Source organism: Eptesicus fuscus, chromosome 4, assembly GCF_027574615.1.
Source record: "Eptesicus fuscus isolate TK198812 chromosome 4, DD_ASM_mEF_20220401, whole genome shotgun sequence".
Classification (NCBI taxonomy): Eukaryota; Metazoa; Chordata; class Mammalia; order Chiroptera; family Vespertilionidae; genus Eptesicus; species Eptesicus fuscus.
The window spans coordinates 86,793,992-86,810,760 of NC_072476.1; the positions used below are offsets into that span (position 1 = coordinate 86,793,992).

The 16,769-nt window shown below is 39.7% G+C and overlaps 1 protein-coding gene across 2 annotated transcripts in view; it reads left to right on the forward strand.

Annotated features, from left to right (window-relative positions):
- Positions 1-16,769, forward strand: part of ICE1 (interactor of little elongation complex ELL subunit 1) — a 61,223-nt gene that overhangs the window by 16,383 nt on the left and 28,071 nt on the right. For both annotated transcript variants that reach the window (XM_008162046.3, XM_028139444.2), the window contains exons 4-10: positions 868-886; positions 1,870-1,981; positions 4,420-4,496; positions 5,449-5,486; positions 7,793-7,875; positions 8,085-8,124; positions 8,211-8,267. In XM_008162046.3, the coding sequence (XP_008160268.2) occupies positions 868-886; positions 1,870-1,981; positions 4,420-4,496; positions 5,449-5,486; positions 7,793-7,875; positions 8,085-8,124; positions 8,211-8,267 (426 nt within the window). The remainder of the gene's footprint in view (positions 1-867; positions 887-1,869; positions 1,982-4,419; positions 4,497-5,448; positions 5,487-7,792; positions 7,876-8,084; positions 8,125-8,210; positions 8,268-16,769) is intronic.

Below are 16,769 nucleotides of genomic sequence, written 5' to 3' on the forward strand. Positions count from 1 at the left end.
TGCAATAATTTAGGTTGAATAAAATATATTATTTAATCTTGAGAAGTTTATATTCTAGTAGAGGAGGATACAGACTTGTTACAAATAAACATTTGCTATATTGTGGTATGATTAGGAATTTATAGGAGATGAAATTTAAAGGAATTATTATTTGCTGTCTTTATAACATTACTGGCAGCTTGAGATGGTGAATGAAGTTATCAAATTGTATAAATTGTAAAAATGAAGGAATATCTAGATTTTATGTTCTCCCTGTCTTTCCTCATTAAATATAGTTATGCATAGTTTTAGTAAGAAAATATTGTTGTTTGGTGGAATTATTGAAATTATTCTCTGGATCATTTGAGAAGTAGTGGGCAAGTTATTTGGGTGTTCTGATATATATAGGAACTCATTAAATATAGTTATGCATAGTTTTAGTAAGAAAATATTCATTACTCATTAAATATAGTTATGCATAGTTTTAGTAAGAAAATATTCTTGTTTGATGGAATTATTCTCTGGATCATTTGAGAAGTGGTGGGCAAGTTATTTGGGTGTTCTGATATATATAGGATTTGAGGTATTATCCTTTAGTTTCATATTGTCTTTATTGTTGGAATTTAATATTGATCATTTATTTAATCAGATGCCTTTTTAATTTAGAGAAGTGGATATTTTTACTTTTAGTACATGTTATAAATAGGAATAACTCAGTAAAAATCTTCTCATATGTTACATGTATGCTATTTATGGAACTTTGAATATTGTTTTCTAGGAATTATGATCTTACCTATATATACACTGCAATGTTATTTTTAAGTGAGTTTTGTCTTCAGACAAGTATCAGTAGATAAAATTCTCAGAGTTTTCTTTAACAAGGTTTACAGCTGCAGTTTGCCAGAAGGTAAGCTATCTGTTCTCATATTTGATTTGAGAAAGACATTTCTCAGCCTAGATTTTTAAATGGATGGATTTGAAAAAAAGAGCCATTTATGTTTGACCCATTATTTAGAATATTGCTTTGATACTCATAATAAAAGAAGATTCATGTTTCCCAAATGAATTTCTTATTAAGGTATTAAATTATGGTCTAGTTTGACTTTTCAATAACTTTCACTGACTGTGTTGCCATTGAGATGAAGTTTATTGCCATATAATGGTTGTTTTCTATGTGAATTGGACTGTTTAATGGGGTTATTTATTTTGTATGTTTGAAACAATTTTAGATAAACTTATGTAAAAATTTAGCAATATTCTAAACTCTGATTACATTTATCACTTAGAAGAAGGCAAAAAAAAAACATGGTTGTAAACTGAATCACAAAATTGTCTATCATTTAATTTGAATAAATGGTGATGAGTTCAAGATTGGAAGAGCCAATTTACTTGGCAGATTGCCCTTTAATGTTTTCTCCAGCAGATTGAGAATCTGCTGTATCTGCTTCTCAAGTGGCTTTTTAAAAAATATATTTTATTGATTTTTTATAGAGAGGAAGGGAAAGGGATAGAGAGTTAGAAGCATCAATGAGAGAGAAACATTGATCAGCTGCCTCCTGCACACCCCCTACTGGGGATATGCCCTTAACCAAGGTACATGCCCTTGAACAGAATCGAACCTGGAACCCTTCAGTCCGCAGGCTGACGCTCTATCTACTGAGCCAAACCAGTTAGGGCTCAAGTGGCTTTTTGATATACTTTTATTAGAAATAGACTATAATGCCAAAGAAATAAAAAGCAATGTGAAGGTCATGTTGGTATAAATAGAGAATGTATTTAAAAAGAGAAATTCTTTCATTCCTTTTGTTTTCCTTTAGAAAATAATCAAAAGTCACCAATAGATATATTTAATAATTCACTGTATAATGTTAATGCATTGTCCATTTTCAGGGAGAATAGTACTCTGCATCATCAAGTGGAACAGATGCTTCAAAAAATTTCTCCTCTGCAGAAATGTCAGGAAGAACTGGGATCTTTAAAAGCTGAGCTAGAAGAGAAAAAGGTACCTAAAATAATTTTCCTCCAAAACTATATCTTCAATTAATTAAGAGCTGCTAATTCACTGTAATTGGGATAACGATACATTTTATATATTAACAAAGGAAATTAATACTCATCAAAACTTTTAAGTGTGTTAGTATACTTAGTGAACATTGAACTAGTTGATTTATGGCTTGATCCTTACAGTGATCATTTGATCTGTAAATCTGTGTTTGTTTCTTATGCTTTATGAAATGTTCAGTAGTAGAGGATTCTTCTAGTTGTGATTTTTTATGGCTCCCATGTGTCCTGTATTGATTACCTTTTCACATTGTTTTTGTTGTTTGTTAGGTTTTTTTTGCTTTAAGTGTAAAATAACATGCAAAAATTTAAACTTAAAAGTATCAAAATCATATTCTCTATTTCAAGATCAAGTTGTAATAAAACAGTTTATTTAAAATAGTATAAGCTTGTTTTTCTATATAAATTTTGGTTTACTCTTTATAGGAGTAAATAGAAGAGAATTCCTGGCTTTTCAGATAAGAAATATCTGAAGCCAATAAAGAGAGGTGATTTGCATAAGACAAGTTATAGACAAGCTGGGATGATTCTTGGCTTCTTTACCTGTTCTTTAAGCTCTTCTCAGTATCATTGTGCCTCTCAGTCTTCAAATTGTGGCATCTTAATAATGCCATGCACCTATCTGAGGTCGTACATACTTTACCAGTGATTGAGTTTCCTATTTCTGTAGAAATTCTATTTTACTATACAATAAAAGTTAAAGAAAAACAACTAAGACATTGAATTTTGTCTACCTCTGATTTCTCCTATATAATAAAAGGCCAGAGACTGTAACGGCGTCATGACCATAATGACTGTTAGACCAGAACCATCACGGCCCCTTGCCGGGCTGGCCCCGCCCCCAAGCAAGCGGTTAGGGATGATCAGGTAGTCAGGCAAGTGGTTAGGGGCAATCAGGTAGGCATCCCAGTGGTTAGGGCCGATCAGGTAGGCAGATGGTCCCCCAGCAAGCAGTTAGGGGTGATCAGGCAGGCAGAGTGGTTAGGGTCAATCAGGTAGGCAGGCAGAGGAGGTTAGGGGTGATCAGGCAGGCAGGAATAGAGGTTAGTGCCGATCAGCCAGACAGAGCAGTTAGGGGCGATCAGGCAGGCAGGGGAGCAGGTAGGGGTATCAGGCAGGCAGGCAGAGGGTTAGGGGCAATCAGGCAGGCAGGCATGCAGGTGAGCGGTTAGGAGCCAGCTGTCCCGGATTGCAAGAGGGATGTCCGACTGCCGGTTTAGGCTCGATCCGGATCGGGCCTAAATGGGCAGTCTGCCATCCCCCGAGGGGTCCTGGGTTGGAAATGGTGCAGGTCAGGTTGAGGGACACCCTCCCACTGTGCACGAATTTCTTGCACTAGGCCCCTAGTATATATATATATAAAAACGTAAGGGACCGTATGACCAGTCAACCAAACAACTGGTCTATCGTTCGCTTTGATGCACACTGACCACCAGGGGGAAGATGCTCAGCAGGAGCTGCCCCCTGGTGATCAGTGTGCTCCTACAGCCAACCTCCTGTGGCAGGCCAGCCTCCCATGGGTCCTCCCCCCTGTCGCCTGGCATATAGTACCCTTTAGCGTATATGTATTGATTGGTGTTAACATATTTTCTCCATTATTGTTAAGTATAACGACTTGTTTTATATTTTTGTGTACTAGTAACAATAGCTTATATTAAGCTTTAGGTTTTGTTGAATTTTAATTGGTTGAGACAAAAATATTAGCGATTTACTATTATGAAGATTTGTACTTGCCTTAAAATTAATACATTTTCACTTTGTAGTTTTTATTGGACTATTAATCAAATTATCATATTATAAAAGGCTATGTGACCAACCACGTGTCCGACTGACTGACCAACCGGTTGGCATATATGATGCACACTGGCATGCGCGATACATATAAAGCTCTTGCTGGTACCAATTGTATGCGTGTGTTTCAATCTGTCATTGTCGATTGTGAATTTGATAGTTTTTGTTGACATTCATTGTAAACCACATTGCAATTTATTCATCGACTGTTCGACCAGCCAGTATATATGATGCCCACTGGCAATTTAAAAGTAAATGTTGACTCGCGCTTGCATGATACATATAAAACTCTCGCTTGCGCCAATTGCACTCATGTTTTAATTTTAAAATAGTATATTGTATATACTATTTTGATGTAATTTTTTGCAGTATTGTAGTTACCGCACAAATCTTTCTTCTAATTAATTTCCGTGTGCACGAATCTGTGCACCGGGCCACTAGTGTTTAATAAGGATGGTTTCCTGCCTAACATATCTATTCAGTTAATTTCATACAGTTAAATGATAATAATTTAGCTTTGGTAGGTCAAAGTAAGTTATTACTGATGGTCATGACTTTCAGATTGATAGTATCTATCTATTTTTTAAGAGTTCTCTGAAGTTATATCAGGAAACTCATCAGGAATATGCTCGTATAAAAGAAGAATGCTTGAAAACTGATGCTCAGTAAGTAATTTTAAAATTACTTTGGAAATAGGGTTTTCATCTTAAAAAATTCTTAAATCAACAGTGTTTCTCTTTTCTCTGAGTTTGTTGGCCGTAATTAACTGCAATCTTGAATGTTTTTCAACCTTGGTGTCCACATCTGTAAAGTGGAAATTATAACTACCTTGAAGGGTTATAAGGAGGGTTAAATAAGCTATCACATGTCAAAGGACTATGCAAAGAGAAGACTCTGTAAACATGTTAATATTTATATATCATGCATGCTTGTGTATTCTGTGTGAAAATATTATTTACTCCTTTCTTGGTACAAGTACTTTAACAGCTACCATTCAGAATGGATGTCTTTGTTGCCATTCATAAAAAGGGCTGTTCAGAAGCATCCAGTTGATTATTTTGAAGTTTTAATCCTATATTCATATTATTCAACAAACTTGTAAACTACACAAATAGTAGTTTAATTGATGTAGCAGTAACTCAGAGACTCGCTTAGGGAGTACCTCTCTTCTTTGACTCAAATCCATCCAAAAACAAGTGCACATCTCCAGCCATGGTCTCTCATAATCGTGGTGTAGTGAGCACTCCCGCCATCCATGCTCCTGAAAGGAGCATTGCCTAGTTAGAGGCTGCACTGAATCTAGGAGACCATCCAGACATACCAGCTTGATTCATAGTTGAAGCCATTGCAGTTCAGAGAGAGAAGTACACATTTCTTTAGTCCATTTTACAACTATTACATACTAAACGGCATAATATTTTCTTGTTCTACCGTTAGAACAATTGCTGGTAATTTTAATGGTTGATGTGTGATGCTCATTGTGACTGACATTTACTTTGTTATATGAACATCAGTAATTAAAAATAAATGTGCCACAAGCTAATGTATATTTTTTGTAACATATATATATATTTTTTTTTCCTTTATAATTTTAACATATAAAATTTTTATTTTTAGGAAGAAGAAACTGGAAGCCAAGGTGAAGAAGCTGGAAGGTATTGGCACTGTTGTTATCTAGCTACTTACTGGTAACTGTAACAGGTTGTAGTACTGGATCAAGTAGTTGAGTAGTCATGGTTTTGATGGCATATCCCTGGGTGATTACTTTAAGGATACCATTAGGAAGAAGTCTGGATGCTATATTCCTTTCAGTTACGAGATAGTAGCATGAAAATGAATGTGGCAAATCCTTGAAATGTTGTTCCACTGAAAGTAATAGCAGCCTATACTTTTTTCTGTAAAAAAAAAAACAATAAAAGGATTTAATTTTGAAGGTTGAATCTCAGAGCTTTCTCATTTCTTTTTTTTTTTTTCCTAATGAAATCAATGGTTAGCAGAGTAAGTTACTACTTTTAGTACCAAGAAACTTGCTACATTTAGATAGTTATGACTATACCCATGGAGGGATTTCTGTGAAATTCTCTACTTTGGGGATTGTCACTTTGTCCATGGTCCTCCCCACACCCCATTGTCTGATTAGGGGCTTCTAGTCCACACTGAGTAGGCAGAGTACAGAGGGGCCACTAGAAGGATCTGGTCAGTCCTTATGGAACAGCTATTAAACCTTTCAGGAATTGAATGCAAGATCTTTCCTTCTGTTTTCTTTTCCCTTCATTGAGTGTTTGGGATGTGGAAATAACATCCAGTAGAGACTAGCGGGGCTCTGCCAGAACCATCCCTGGTACATGTTTTTCTCATTCTTGCTGTGCTTACTGACCCTGCTGTTTGATATTTCATCATACTTGCAGTGCTCTGCTTCAGAGAATGGCGTATTTTTTTTATTTAGAGTGTGAAGCAAGGATTTAAATTAAGTTGGATCAGGACATACAGATAAAGGAAAATGTTTCTAGTTATCAGTTTACCTAGATAGAGCTTGTGTTTTTTAGACCATAACTCTTAAATATTTTAGTAATTTTTTCCTTGATTTGGTTGTTGCACAGACATCAATAATATGGCGATAAGTACAACAGCACTGTATATCTATTCAAGGAAATGCTTTTAAAGGGTCCTGAAATGCCTATAAAACTATAATGCAGCTTTTAGAACAATTCCTTTGGAGCAAAAATGTAGCCTTTGTTTTCCCTGTGACAAATTTTTCCCCCCGTTAAATGATAGAGCATAATAATCCAGTAAAGAAATACTTAGGTTAAATAAATACTTAGGCTTATTAAAAGGAATCGGGACAGGATTATTATCCTGGTATTTTATGGAATTTTACTTTTCATACTGATTGTGAATGAACATATTTAGTACTACTCAGATTCCTAAAGTATACTTGGATTATACAGTGCTTCAGAACCAAAAACAGAAATTAATAATTGGCTGAAGATTCAGAGAACAGCTATGAAAATGCCTTAACCTTTTGCACTCGGATGTCGAGTGTGACTCGATACGGTTAGCATTAGAATAAAGGAATCGAGAAAAAAGCAAGCGAGTGCAAAGGGTTTAACAGTACAGTTGATCCTTGAACAACTCAAGTTTTAACTGCATGGGTCTATTTACACATGGAATTTTTTCAATAAATATTATAAATTGTATTTTTCATATGATTTTCTTAACATTTTTTTTCTCTAGCTTTATTGTAAGAATACAGTGTATAATATACATAACATACAAAATGTGTGTTAAGTGACTGTTCATGATATTGGTAATGCCCCTGATCAACAGTAGCCTATTAGTAATTACTTTTTTGGGAATTCAAAAGTTATATGTGAATTTTCAACTACTTGGTGGTCAGCGCCCCTAACGCCAAGGTTGTTCAAGGGTCAACTGTAGATCATAATAAAGGTATTAGCAGTCATGATTATTAACTTATTGAAGGGAATTCCAGAAAGGAGTAACAATATAGTAAGCATAGAGAAGATTGTCCCTTCCCCCAAATAAAGAGAATGATATTACCTGTATTCTGAGATAAAATCACAGTTCTACAATCTATAAACCTTAAATGTTGCTGATTGTTGAAAAACAAGGAGGGGGACCATGGCCTCCTTCTCTTTAAAGGTTACATGTGTTGGAATCTTTCCTATCTAGAGGGTTTGGGTTGGCTTGTGCTGGGATTGTAAAGGGCCTGTGCCAATTTTATGGTTTTGTAGGTGATAGAAATAATTTTTTAAGCTAAAAGTTTTTCTGCATTTATCCCTGATTGATAAAATGCTGAAGGCATAGTAATCTTTTACAAAATTTTTTTCGAAGTTTTAAGAAATGAAAAAAACTCAGTAAATTAGATTTTGAATATTTTATTACTGGTACTTGTAAAGTTGGTAAATTATGTTTCTTATTTCCTTGCACTCTTTAAATAAAGAGGCTGCTGTCAAGCAAACTCAGGACTTCAAGCAACTAAGGAATGAAAAGAAAATACTTGAAAAGGAATTTAAGAAGACACAGGTAAAAGATAACAGCACACACATGTTAACTTTCTGGTTTCAGGGCTCCTTAGTGTCCTTGTAAAAATGCAATGAACTGCTCATGCAGGAGTCAGGAATGAGGCCCCTGGTGGAAACAGCCAGCAGTACTGTCAGGCTGCCCCTGGACATTGGGTCTAGAGTGGCTGCACTCCTGTACATTCAAACACTGTTAGTGTTTTGTTTCCACAGGAAAAGCTTGATGAATTTTCTAAACAGAAAGCTGAAAAGGGTGAGTATTCAGTTAATGGCTCATATAAAAATTATGTTTGGTACACAAAATTCTTCTTTTAACTGTTTTTCTCTCCATATTTTTAGAGTTGAGAAACGTTGGAACACAAATTACAAGTGATACTTATGGAACCATAGATAGAAGTGAGTATATTCCAAGTTCTGTTTTTATTTCTGTGCATTACTTTTAGTGTTTTGGAAGGTTGCTCTTACCTATAATTGGGTAGTAGGCTTAGTAGATCTTTCATGGAAGAAGAAGCCATATCCTATTTCTTGTCTTCATTAGATCCCTGTGTATTATCACTATACTATGTGATAAAATAACACACTGAAAGGAAGTATAAAAAAGAAGTGTTGTTTAGGAAGTGAAAACTAGTTAGAAATGTAATTTCCAACTTTTCAATGAATAGGTATAGTTTTCTCATTAGTTTACAGTTTATTGAGTTAATTTCTTAGGTGCCAAATATATAAAAACTAGAGGCCTGGTGCACAAAATACATGTACTGGAGGGGGTGTCCCCTCAGCCCAGCCTGCGCCTTCTCACGGTCTGGGATCACTCGGGGGATGTCCGACTGCTGGCTTAGGCCCTATCCCCCCAGACATCCCTTTCGCAATCTAGGATCCCTCCTTACCGCCCGGGTCCTTGCTCCTTATTGCTCGGCTTGCTGCTCCTTAACAGCAGGCTCCTTACCGCTCGGCTTACTGCTCCTTAGCCCTGCTGTGGAGGCAGGAGAGGCTCCCGCCACTACCTCTCTACTTTCCAAATGTGAGTGCGGCTTCTGGCTGAGCGGTGCTCCCTCTGTGGGAGCGCAATGACCACCAGGAGACAGCTCCTGGGTTGAGTGTCTGCTCCCTGGTAGTCAATGCATATCATAGCCACCAGTCGTTCTGGTTGTTCCGCTGTAAAGGTTGCTTAGGCTTTTATTATATAAACTGGAGGCCCAGTGCATGAAATTCGTGCATCGGGGCGGGGGGGCTCAGCCTAGCCTGCACCTTCTCCAATTCGGGACCCCTCGGGGGATGTCCGACTGCCGGTTTAGGCCTGATCCCAGGGGTTGGGCTGAAACTGGCAGTTGGACATCCCTTTCACAATCCAGGACCGCTGGCTCCTAACTGCTCACCTGCCTGCCTGCCTGATCACCCCTAACTGCCCCTCCCTGCCAGCCTGGTGGGCCCCAACTGACCCGCCCCTGCTGGCCTGGTTGTCCCCAACTGCCCCCCCCCCCACTGGCCTGGTTGCCCCTAACTGACCCTCTGGCGGCCTGGTCACCCCTTACTGCCCCCTCTGCCGGCTTGGTTGCCCCCAACTGCCTCTCCTCCCCGCCCGCCTGGTCACCCCTCACTGCCCCCACGCCAGCCTGGTGGTCACCCCCAACTGCCTCTCCCCCCGCCCCTCCCCGCTGGCCTGGTCGCCACCAACTGCTCCCCCCCACCCGCCCCCGCCGGCCTGGTCACCCCATGCAGCCTGCTGTTCGGTCATCTGTGCGGTTGTTTCGGTCATGACAGCCCCTGGCTTTTTATATATTAGGATTGTTAATGTCAGGCAGGAACTTGAGTCAAAGTCCTGTAAGTGATTTTGGAAGATAAGAATTTATGGAAGGCCAAAAGTTACCAGGAAAAGTAAAGTGGCAGTCACAAAAGTCACAGGGAAATGACAGACATGCATGTATACCTTTTATCCCTGAATAATCTTGTAGATGTGGAGGCATGACCCTGGAAGTGGAGAAATTTGGGTTTTCACTAATATTTCTATTTATTCATTGTGGGAATATTTACTTTCTTTCTTTGTGTTTTCATTCTCTATTTCTAAATTGAGGTTATGAGTTTCTGCTCTGCCATTTCTCATGTTTTTGGTAGGGAAAAGTTTAAAATGTAAATAATGCTGTTTTCATGTCACTGATGTGTTATTTTTTTTCCAAATGGATATTATTAAAAGCATTTATGATGTTTTGTACAATATAGTGTCTCTCTTTAGAAGTCTCCTTTACCGTTTTTCTCTTAAATTTTTTTTTTAATATTCAGAGCATGAGATCGTGTGTGTGTGTGTGTGTGTGTGTGTGTGTGTGTGTGTGTGGTTTAAAGCTTTAGTAATTCACACCTTTTAGTTGCCTGCTCATTGATTTTTCATGTCACTGATAGATAATTTGTGTGCTTTTCACTATTCTTCCTGCTCTTATCTATGGAAAGGGAAACTTTTAGTAATAGCTGTTGCTGAAAGAAATAGAAGATTGGATAATACTTGGCTTTCCCAAGTAACAGTGGACTGTAAAATTACTGATCTCTTTTTGACTGGTAGATTTGCTCTAGAATTTGGCTATTCTCAGGCCTTACTATTTGAACCAAACTCTCCCACTCTTTCTATAGTTACTCTGTGTCCCTATATTCTCTTTATTTTCCTTAAAAAAATTGCTACTATTTCAAGTAAAGTTGTTTTGTTTTGTTTTTAGTTTCCCTTACTATGAGGATAGGGATATTGTTTTTTTGTATATTAAGTCTTTAGGAATCTGCTGATTATTAAGCTGTGGACTTTGATGGGTTTAATTTCTAATTCTTAAATGATCTTTAATGCTTTTCTTTATTAACTAGAGGCCTGATGCATGAATTTGTACATGGCTGGGGTCCCTCGGCCCGGCCCAGGGCTGATCAGGATCGGCCGGCCGGGGGGAGGGACTGTGGGAGCACACTGACAACCACGGAGCAGCTGCAGCGTTGAGCATCTGCCCCCTGGTGGTCAGTGCATGGTCATAGCAACCGATTGGTCGTAATGGTCGCTAAGGCTTTTATATATATATATACTAGAGGCCCGGTGCATGAAATTTGTGCTGGGCGGGGGTATCCGTCAGCCCATCCTGCACCCTCTCCAATCTGGGACCCCTCGAGGGATGTCCAACTGCCCGTTTAGGCCCGATCTCGGGCAGTCGGACATCCCTCTCACAATCCAGGACTGCTGGCTCCCAACTGCTCGCCTGCCTGCCTTCCTGATTGCCCCTATCCGCTATTGCCTGCCAGCCTGATCACCCCCTAACTACTCCCCTGCCAGCCTGATTGATGCCTAACTGCTCCCCTGCCAACCTGTTTGCCCCTAACTGCCCTCCCCTGTGGTCCTGGTCACCCTTAACTGCCCTCCCCTGCAGGCCTGGTCACCCCGAACTGCTCTCCCCTGCAGGCCTGGGTCCTCCCCAACTGCCCTTCCCTGCAGGCCAGGTCACCCCCAACTTCCTTCCTCTGCTGGCCTGGTCACCCCTAACTGCCCTCCCCTGCAGGCTTGATTGCCCCTAACTGCCCTCCCTTGCAGGCCCGGGCCCTCCCAACTGCCCTCCCCTGTTGGCCATCTTGTGTCCACATGGGGGCAGGATCTTTGACCACATGGGGGCAGCCATCTTGTGTGTTGGAGTGATGGTCAATCTGCATATTACTACTTTATTAGATAGGGTAGAGGCCTGGTGCATGGGTGGGGGCCAGCTGGTTTGCCCTGAAGGGTGTCCCTGATCAGGGTGGGGGTTCCCATGGGGGCGTGGGTCGGCCTGGGCAAGGGGCCTGTTGTGGTTTGCAGGCCGGCCACGCCCCCAGGCAACCCAAGCGGAGGCCCTGGTATCTGGGATTTATTTATCTTCTATAATTGAAACTTTGTAGCCTTAAGCAGAGGCCAAGGCAGGCCAGGGTGTGGAAACTTGGCTTCCTCCATCTCTGTGGGCAACCCTAGCCTCCTGCTCTCTCCAGCTCCGTGGCTGCCGGCTTTTTTGTTGCGATTTATTTGTCTTCTATCATTTAAACTTTTTAGCATTGAGTGTACGCCTGGGTTGGCAAGGGCAGGCAGAAAGCTTTGCTTCCTCCATTGCCAGGGAAACCCAAGCCTCCCTCCTGCTCTCTCCGTGGCTGCAGCCATTTTGGTTGGGTTTATTTGCATATTCTCTCCTGATTGGCTGGTGGGCGTGGATTGTAGGTATAGTGGAGGTACGGTCAATTTGCATAATACTTTTGTTAGATAGGATAGATTCTTGACTTCTCTGAAAGAGATTTACAAGTTAGGCAGAAAGGGTGTTGATTTCACTTTTAATAAAGGCTGCCTGAGTGCCACATTTGCCTTTCTTCCCTTTCAAATTCCAGTAAAAATGGCAGAAAATAAAGTATAGCCCTTCTTTGTAGTTAAAATCTTTAGCATCAGTGATAGAAATTAATGAGGAAATGTAAAGCAGTTGATATCAATTGGCGATAAAGCCCCAAATTACAGAGAAAATAGCAGCCCTCAAAAAGCAAGCTTTTATGGCAGAAGCTGAGTTTCCTCATAGCAAATGTGGAAGGGAGAAGCAATAGCATTTTGCCAGATCATTGATTAAGGGATGAAAAATGTGCAACCTTCTGGGTTCAGAAATAGTTTCTAATGTTTGTACAGAGGCTATGGCCCAAAGTTTAGTTGTCTAAAGTGTTAGTTATGCCATGGGTGCGAAGTTTGGGTAATTATGGCTGCTCCTAGTCCCAGAAAATGAGATTTCTATATTTCATGTAATTCCACACAACTGCGTTCACTCTCCCTCCCCAAAGGGATCCTATAGGCTTATGAAATAAATCTCCATTTATTGTGAGTATAGGACTAAAAATGTAGGCTGAGGAAACATACTATGGTTATCAAAGATATTATGCCAAAACCTTCATCCAAAACAGAAAAAGCAGTGGCAGGAAAGAAAGGCACCAAAACTCAAGAAGAGCTAGTTCCTGAGGAAACAGTATGAAATTATAAGCCACATAAAATGTTAAAAATTGAATTGTATTCTTAGAGAAAGTCCAAGAACATGCACATAGGCTGCTGCTATAAAATTGGAGTTGGGGTTCTGGAACATTAATAATGTGATTGTAGGAATATACCCACTAGAAAGGCTGTGTTGTTGAATGGACAAATACAGGATAGGTGTCTCTGAGAACATGGTACAAAAGAACAAGGAAATAAAAAGTATTAGGGAAAATACAAGAATCTGGAGGATAAAGCTGGATAGCATAATAGTCATCTATTATGGACTTCTCCTGGGAGAACAGAGCCAAGGGAGAAAAGGTGATTAAAAAATATAGGAGGAAACTTCCCAGAGCTGAGCACAGATTGGATATTTATATTAGAAAGGCCTCCTAAGTGTTGAACATGACTTTTGCGTATGATCTTCATTTCTGATACTTTTATAGGGAATACATTTAAAATCAAATGAAGTAGAAAGATTAATCTATAGAGTTGGATAGAGAAATTCCAAGCATGCTAAATTGAAAGCTATAATGTAAGGCAAAAAATAATTCAAGCCTAGATATGAATTTACATGGATAAAAGGAATTATCTAGATTTATTAAAGGTACAACTTATCAAGAAGAGACTGTTGTCATGGATCAAAGAGCATGAAATTATCTATAATAATAAAAGCTACTTAGACCGGACGACCTTCTGGACGAAGCTGGGGCTGTGAGGGAAGCCCGGGTCCCAGGTGCCTGCCAGTGGCTGCAGGGAATCCCAGATCCCGGGTGTCTGCCAGCGGCTGGAGGGAAGCCTGGGTCCCGGATGCCTATGGCAGCCGGAGGGAGGGAAGCCTGGGTCCCGGGTGCCAGAGGGAAGCCAGTGCTGGCAGCCAGGGGAAGGAAGGCCTACTCTTGCACGAATTTCGTGCATCAGGCCTCCAGTGTCAAATACAATGCTTGGAAATTTTAAGGGCAATAGCCAAGCCTGCTTTCATGGGAGACTTTAATATGTTTCTCAGAAATAGAAAAGCAGACAAAATAGGAGATAAAATTTGAATCATAATTGCTAGATTGATAATTTACATATGATATGACTTTTAAAATTCTAGAATTTAAAGTATTTTTAAATAATTGAAAACTCACTATTTAATAATCTCTTATCTGATATGAGATATTAAAATATTGATGTCTAATAAGATACTAGTAAAACTATCTTTTACATGCCACAAAAAAACCTTTCAAAATCTATCTGGTAACTGAAAACACATAAATCTTGGATAACAGAAGTTGAAAATGAAAATACTGAACTTTTGGAAATAATAATAGGGTGGTATTTATTACATTTTTGAGATTTTGCCAAAGGATATTCAAAGGAATTATTTGTGGTCTTCAGTGATTATTTTAGAAAGCAAGAATAACAGAAAATGAGTGACCAAGAAGATAGTAAAATACAGCAGACGTCTCAGGAAAATAGAAGGAAGCAGTTGATGAAGAAGAAAACATAAGTTAATGAAATAGGAACTAAACACTTTGAAACCATTCAAATCAATTGGTGGATCTTTGTAATGCCGGTAAAATGGACAGAGCTTTGCAAGTCTGATCAAGAAAGCAAGGAACAAACATCCAATAATACCAGGACTGAGAAAGCTATAAAACTATAATTGGAGAATCCTAATTCTCAAGTTTATATTCAAATTTGATCATGTTAATGAAATGGACTGTTTTCTAGGAAAACATGCTGAAGTTATCAGAGTAGTTGCAAACCTGAATGGAAAAATAACCCAGAAGAAGTTAAAAAAAAAAAAAAAATTAAAGCTCTAACACCATAGAAGACCAGATGGCTTTACAGGTAAAGCCTTCGGTGAAAACTAATGTCTTCATCATTTTATTTGTTTTAGATCTTAGAAAAATAGTCAGTGCTTTCTGTCTCATTCTCTTACATTAGCATAACCTTGTACCAGAGCCAGTTAAGAATAACATGTACATGCATCCTCAAGACATAGCTGTCACTTAGGAGTATAAGTAAAATTTTAAGAACTCAAATCTACTAGTAACTGAGAATATAGACAAATTATGACTTAAGGATTTCTTTGAGAAATACTGCAACAATTGGTTAAGAGAAAAATGATATTATCTCAATTTAGCATGCATTCCTCATTAAAAAAAATTGGTAGGTAATAATAGGGAAAAAAATTTGTACTTGAGAAAGGTGAAGCATAAGAGCCATTACTGTCAGGAATAAAGCAAGGCTGTTTTTTGTTACCTCTGATTTGTGAATATGGGAGGCTTCAGTTAGTGCTGAAGAGAAAACACAAAAGACTAGGAGCTGTAAATACTAATAAAGAAGTCAAAATTGTCATAATTTCAAAGATAAGACTGAAAAAATCAAAAAGTCTCAGCTGGAAAATACAAGTGTAGGAGCTTGGAAAAGTGGTGATATGAACATTGAACTTGCGACATATCATTATGAATCTCTTAGAACAGGAATGGAACAAGAACAACCCATTTTCAGATGGCAACAGAACCTTCAGATGTTTAGTAAAAGACATAAAAGCAGTGTGCTATGACTCCATGAGGAAAACTATGAAACACTCCTGAACAGCAGCATTAAAGAAGACCCAAATGCATAAATAAACATCATGTTCCTGGATTGAAAGACTTAAAGGATAAGGATGTGAATTTTCCTCAGATGCATTTATAAACATGCTAGAGGCCCGATGCACGGAATTCTTGCAAGAGTAGGCCTTCGCAGCCCCCACTGCCTTGTGGTCTTGGCTGCCTCGTGGCCCTGCCCCCACCCACTGGTCATTCAGAAGGTTGGTCTGCCTTCTGGTCTAATTAGCATATTAGCTCTTTATTATATAGGATGGTCTCACTTAGAATACCATTGAAGTTTTATCTGGGAAAAAGCAGATGGTGAAGCTTTATCTGGAAATGATGTTCAGAATAATAAAGTTTTTGAAAAGGAAACTCTAATCAGATACTAAGACAATTATAAAACTACTAGAGGCCCAGTGCATGATTTAATCATGCACGTGTAGGCTGTCTGTCCGCTGGTCGGGACCCGGTGTGGCCGGCAGCTCCGAAGTCCCTGGGCCCCTAGGGCGAGGCAGGGCGGGGGCATGGTCCTCCTGTGGCCAGAGCCCAGGCCGGGGTCTTGCCTTCGCCTCCCACCCAGGAATGCTGGGGCTGCCGCCGCCTCCTCTGCCTTCGTGGAAACCCGCGTCCTCTGCGGATACCGGGACACCACCGCGTGCTCCTGCGGCCCAACTGCCGCCAGACTCCTCCCCCTGGAGCCGTGCCGCCCGCCCACCCGTGCCGCCTCCAAACCTCTAAAACGCTGGCTCGCTGCCCCAGAGGCCCATCTGTGCTGCAGAACAGCCATGGCGCAGACACTGAGCTCGCGTCGCCGCTGGCAACGCGAGCTCAGCGTCCTGCCGGCCCAATCACCACCCCGAGTCCCGCCCCCTGTGTCTCCTGCTGGCCCAAACGTGGGCATAGCGGAGTGATGATAATTTACATATTACCTTTTTATTATGTAGGATTATGATTAAAGAAGTGTGGTATTCATGTGGAAACTGACATGTCAGTGGAATAGAAAAGTCCGGAAATACTGACAGATGCCTTAGATTTTGATAAAGGAAGTGCTTTAAAAGATTGGGTAAAGGTGTGCAGTTCAATTTAATGAGGTTTTCTTTTCCCAAACAAGTAATAAAGCCACAATGAAGATTGTTTTGTTTTATCTTGCCTGGAATAGATAGCTCTTTTATTTGTAGATTAGAAGTAATGAAAAAGTGCTCGATTAGAATAGCTATAGCTCTGGTTAATAGACTCCATAAGAATAGAAAAGTAACTTTTTTTCTTTTTTTTTAAGGTTCCCTGTTTGCTGCTTTGGGTATACCTAATAAGCAGGGATCCTGGTCAGGTCATTTA